At 39.3% G+C, this 5,405-nt stretch overlaps 1 protein-coding gene across 3 annotated transcripts; it reads left to right on the plus strand.

Annotated features, from left to right (window-relative positions):
- The first annotated feature begins 3,127 nt into the window (after positions 1 to 3,127).
- Positions 3,128 to 5,071, plus strand: LOC118768522. 3 transcript variants are annotated; one of them, XM_036515193.1, is made up of 3 exons: positions 3,128 to 3,191; positions 4,110 to 4,705; positions 4,781 to 5,071. In XM_036515193.1, exons 2-3 carry the CDS (start codon positions 4,471 to 4,473, stop codon positions 4,897 to 4,899), a joined length of 354 nt encoding a protein of 117 aa, XP_036371086.1. In that variant the 5' UTR covers positions 3,128 to 3,191; positions 4,110 to 4,470; the 3' UTR covers positions 4,900 to 5,071. The 3 variants fall into 3 exon arrangements, with proteins under 3 accessions (XP_036371086.1, XP_036371084.1, XP_036371085.1); XM_036515192.1 differs by having other exon boundaries at positions 3,135 to 3,191; positions 4,110 to 4,758; positions 4,792 to 5,071; XM_036515191.1 differs by having other exon boundaries at positions 3,134 to 3,191; positions 4,110 to 5,071.
- The last annotated feature ends 334 nt before the right edge of the window (positions 5,072 to 5,405 follow it).

The following is a 5,405-nucleotide window of genomic DNA, read 5'->3' on the forward strand; positions in this document are numbered from 1 at the left end:
CACACCAAGATGACTTTGGAGGACCAAAAATTCCAAAAGCAGGTATCTTATAGTCGTGATTCATATCGAGCCCTTCTGGGTATTTGCACGTGTCTACGATGATAAAAAAATTTACCATCATATTTTCGCATTTTTAATGCATTTTTTGCTCGGTTTATATAAGGGAAGTAACTCTCTAAAAATGCTTATATAGTTATTTCCCTTACAAACCCGAGCAACGCTGGGCGATACTGCTAGTACTACATACAATGACTTGCATACTGGAAAATATGCTATTCTAATATCTAAAAGGCTGTGGGCCTGGCTGAGTCATTAGCATACCAGGCAAAATGCTCAGTGTCATTTTGTCCATCTTTACATTCTGAGTTCGAATCCTCCCAGACAAAATGCTTAGCGTTTGTACTCTGCGTGTGTTTGTCCTATTAATATATAATATCTCTATATTTATACTTGAATATTCTTTGTCTGAAAATCTTCAGCCTCTGCTTTTTCTCTGGTAGTAACAAACGTTTATCAACAACATGTGAAGGGGTCAGGGTTTACTGGTTTCATTATTCGGTCGTGACTTCAATTTCCGTATATCAAAGGGTCAGCTAATGTGTGTGTGTCTGTCTGTGTGTGTGTGTGTGTGTGTCCCCGTGTCTGTGTGTGTGCGCGCGCGCGCGCGTGTGTGTGTGTGTCCGTGTATGTGTCTGTGTGTGTGCGTGCGCCTGTGTATTCTATATGAAATAACAGATCGTTCATATTTTCAGCCATTTCTCGTGAAATACGTATTTATCGTTATTGTATAGACTTAATGTTGGAAGGGAGGCAATTTTTGTAGGCTTATCAAAGGTGATAACATATTTATCTCCCTTGAATAATTCAAGCGCGGATAACTTTTGCAATGACCCTCAGTTCCACAACGGGTGAATTTTCCTCAAATCCCACACTACCGTTAAAAAAAAGGAAAAAGAAACAAAACGTGAGGAACGGAACATACATAATGTAGTCCTAAGCCCTAGTTATAGACTCTCTGGTCGTCAGCAGACACTTGTAGCGAGTGTTTCAGCCTCCTCGTTCTGATGACAGCGAATGGAGCCGGTGCTTGAGGTGACTGTCCAGCCCAAGGGGGGATTAGAAGAGCCGGGGGAGTTCAGGGATGAGAAATTGAGAATCAATCTTTGCATCTTCGACTTCTGGTCTCTGCTTCTTCACGTCTGTTATTTTCAATCAGGTCCGTTCATGCAAAACTCTATGTAGAGTCCTTTCGACAGTGGACAAATGGACAAACAAAGAATTTTAGCTTCCGAATAACTCTGGTATGGCGAAAGTTGAAAACCACCACAGTAATTATTGCTTTTGTATCGTTATCCCTATTTTTCGGACGCGTAGTTTCCTTATAATGCTTATGTCCATCTCAAAGGAAATCTGCGTAATTTAATGTTACCAACGATGTTCCACAGTTCTTCTTCGAAATACGCCAGGCGTGGATTGTTGGGTAGGTTTTTGCGAGATTTAAATCCAAGCCTTGGGTTCCCCTTTTATTGCCGACTTACTCATCACTATCATCAACTTTATCGAAATGATAGGTCCTATATCTTATACGTTGTATATAGTAATGATTTTTTTTTTCAGGGAGATTAACTCAGCCGACGATGTTCTTCGGAACACATCCAAGTAAAGTTTGATTTAATAATAATAATAATAATGAAATTATTGTATACAGTGCTCAGGTGCACCACAACTTGTCAGAGTATATGCAGTAATGTAGAAATGTCTGGAAAGCGAACAATGCATGAGTCAGGTACATGCTTGTGTGTGTATGGAGGGGAAAAAATCAGGAGTAGTGTTGGCGAATCTCAGGAAGTTTTGAAGGATGCAGTTCTCCGATAACTAACAACGGATGCCGGCAGTTTGTTCCATGCTTCAGCAACTCTCAGCGTGAAAAAATGTTTCCTGAAGTCATGGGAGCTGTGCTGTTTTCTGACTTTGTAAATATGTCCACGGGTGTTAGATGGGTGGAGTTTGAAAAGGTGCTCAGAGTTATTGTTGGTACGATGGTTGATAATTTTATGGGTGTCTGCCAAGTCAGCTGCCAGACGTCGGAGTTTCAATGTACAAATTAATATTCAAGGAAAAGCTATAAAGAAAAACACGTATGGGAATATCTCGAGTTCGAATCTGCAAAGCGATCCGTACCACATTGCAAGAAACTTCCCCTGCTATTATTTCTCTCGCTGCCTAATTTCCCTTTCTCAGACAAACGATCGCATATTGTTCTCTGAAGCAGATTTGAAGCATTCGTTCAGGGAAGAAGAGAGATGAGAAAGGAAAGGAAAGAAAAGGGAAGACAAAAGAAAAAAAGAAGAAGAAAAAGAAAAAGGGGGCAAAGCAGCGGAAGTCGTAGGGGGAGGTGTGATGGTCTACGTCCCCCAGAACAAATTATGTGCTAAGCTGCGCCCCGCGGTAATGACAGCGATGGCGTTGCCAGGGAGGATGACCGGGCGACACACGTTGGTTCCACATTGAAACATTCATCGAACGTGAAGGCACATCCATAGAGTAATCGCTATAGAAGTAGAAAAAGCTGCACCAAATGCTTAGCATTTCGTCCTTTGCGTTCTGAGTTCAAATTCCGCCTTTCCTTCCTTTCGGAGTCGATAAATTAAGTACCAGTGAAACACTGAGGTCAATGTAATCGACTAGGCCCCTCCCCCAAAATTTCAGGCCTTGTGCCTCAAGTAGAAAGGATTATTTATAGATTCTAGTCAGGCAGCGAACTGGCAGAATGTTTAGCGGCATTTCGGCCGTCTTTACGTTCTGAGTTCAAAGTCCGATAAAATCAGTCAGCTACTAGGGTCGAAGTAATCGACTTCCATAAACAATCTCGATTGTTCACAAATAGGATAGGAACTATAACAAGTCCACTGCTACTTCAGTTTTTCAACCCTTGAAGAACTGATTGTAAAAATGAATAAATTCAACGGGATTTGAACGCAAAACGTTCACAGTATATTGCATTCTCATCAAACCAGATTTCTTTAATAACCTTGAATGGCTGTTGATTAGATTCGTCAAAAAATTCTTGAAATTACGTCATGAAGGTTGACGGCAGACATTATGACGTTGGATTCCTAAAGAAACAAACTGAAGGTTTTTCTCACTTCTACTTGGCTTTCTTTAGAATTGGTGCTTCAAGTTAGTCACGGGTTGATTTATTATATTTCTTATTGGTTCATTGGCTTTGAGTTAATCCCTGTCTTATCTTCATAATTTAACTGATAACTTAATCAACCAACTCTCTTTTCCTTTCTTTTCTCCTTTCGTCTTAAAGACTTTCCTTTCTCTATTTCCGTCTTTAACACTACTTCTCTTTGTATTTTTGCCTGCTTCATTTGGTCATTAATAACCGACTGATTCAAATATAACGTTTATCATTCATTTTATTACAATTGAATTCACTGCCTTTATACAATGTCTCCTTTGCTTCTCTCTCTCTCTCTCCCTACCTTCCTTTCTCTGCATTTAAATATTTGGTTGATTGATTTCTAATTAATCAAACAACAAATTAGAATTATTTCTATTTAATTTACTGATATCATTATCAATCAATTCTTTCTTTCTCTTTCTATTTTCCTTTCGATTGTAAGTTTACCTGTTTGATTAATTGTTTAATTACCTGTCTGGGCTTTTGCTTGTTTTGTTTTTAATCAATCTATTTCTTTTCACTTTAATTAAATAAGTAAAAGCGGCGACCAGGCAGAACCGTCGGCACGCCGGACAATAGTGCTCAGCGTGACTACTTCTTCTTCTTTGCTCTTTCTCGAGTCACGCCTGGCTCATAAGGGCCGGTTTCCCGGTTTCCTTGGCGTATAGGTTCCCCACCTGGACGGGACACCGGTCCATCGCAGTTGAGCTGCAAGATGCAGGAGGAAAGAGTGAGAGAAAGTCGTGGCGAAAGAGTCAGCAGAAGTTTGCCATTAAGAAAAAAATTCTGAAAATTCCTAAAAATAAAAACATTATGGCGGCTTATGTGGGGTCATAAACCAGAATTCCAATTTTTTATTTTCTTTTTTATTTGCTTTTCATTATTTATTTATTTGATTCCATTAATTCTTGTATTTTAGGGTTTTTAAGCGAATAAATTGATGTCTTCATTGTTGTCAACAGGTACTGAGAGAACGTGTGACCTGCTTCATTTCCCCGGCAACACTTTCTTTAACCAAGTTCTTCACAGAGTAAACTCTGTCAGACTTCATTCCAATTTCACAGATGAAGCACCGCTTCAACGTTTTCCTTGTAAGAAATATCCCTTGATAAGCTACCCAAGCAATTCACTTTGAACGAACTTTTCGCAGAGGTGGTGAATATGAGTCATGAAGATGAATTAGGGAAGGACGAAACTATGGTGCAGGTGATAGATGAATTAAAAAGGAGGAAAAGCAGATATCACAGGAGTTGAAGGAACTGAAGGAACTGGAAAAACAGATGAATAAAGATCTAAAGGCAGGTATGAGCAAGTTAGAAGAGTTGGAAATACCCGAGCTAAAGGAACTGGAAACTCTGGAGCTGAAAGAACCTGAAGATCTGGCGATAGCTGAATTGGATGATCTAGAAGAACTGGAAGAACTGGAAGAAATGGAGATACCTGAGCTGAAGGAACTGAAGGAAGATTTAGAGGCAAGTGAGATGAAGGAACTAGATCTCGAAATACCGGAGCTAAAGGAGCTGGAAGATCTGGAGATAAATGAGTTGAAAGATCTGGATGATCTGGAGATAAATGAGTTGAAAGACCTGGATGATCTGGAGATACCTGAGCTGAAAGAACTGGAAGATTTGAAGATAATGGATGACACCGAACTGAATAAAGAGATAGAAGACTTGGAGTGTTTGAAGAATTGGCGGCTCCACTGTTGAAAAAGAAATGTCAAATCTGTTTAAGTTTGCAATGGCAGTGTTAAAGTAATATCTTTGGTTTCATCCAAAGATTGGTTTCGTCAGAAAATATAATTCGGAATGTGAAAGTATATTCATTGTTCAAGATGTATTTCAGTCGATATAAAAGTTATAAAGATTAGATTTGCGCATAGCTGTTTGCTTATCATTTGCTATCATAACATATTATCTTTTTAACACACGTCATATGAATGTTTCTCACATGTATTTATAGACATTAGCTTAAATAATTTTGCAATTATTTGATTTCACTCCAAGGCGGCGAGCTGGCAGAATCGTTAGCACACCGGACAAAATGCTTAACCGTACTTCGTCCGTCTTTACAGTCTGAGTTCAAATTCCACTGAGGTACACTTTGCCTTCGACTTAACCCCTCCTCACGAACTTACTAACCTTTTGCCAAAGTTTGAAACCGTTATTTTATTTCACTTTGCGGCATGTACTGAAGATCGAATCAGTATTATTTC

The sequence above is a fragment of the Octopus sinensis genome, linkage group LG30 (assembly GCF_006345805.1).
Source record: "Octopus sinensis linkage group LG30, ASM634580v1, whole genome shotgun sequence".
Lineage (NCBI taxonomy): Eukaryota > Metazoa > Mollusca > Cephalopoda > Octopoda > Octopodidae > Octopus > Octopus sinensis.

What these genes read in the sequence shown, in the direction of transcription:
- LOC118768522 (XM_036515191.1), top strand. Translation starts at nt 4,471, where the DNA reads ATGAATAAAGATCTAAAGGCAGGTATGAGCAAGTTAGAAGAGTTGGAA.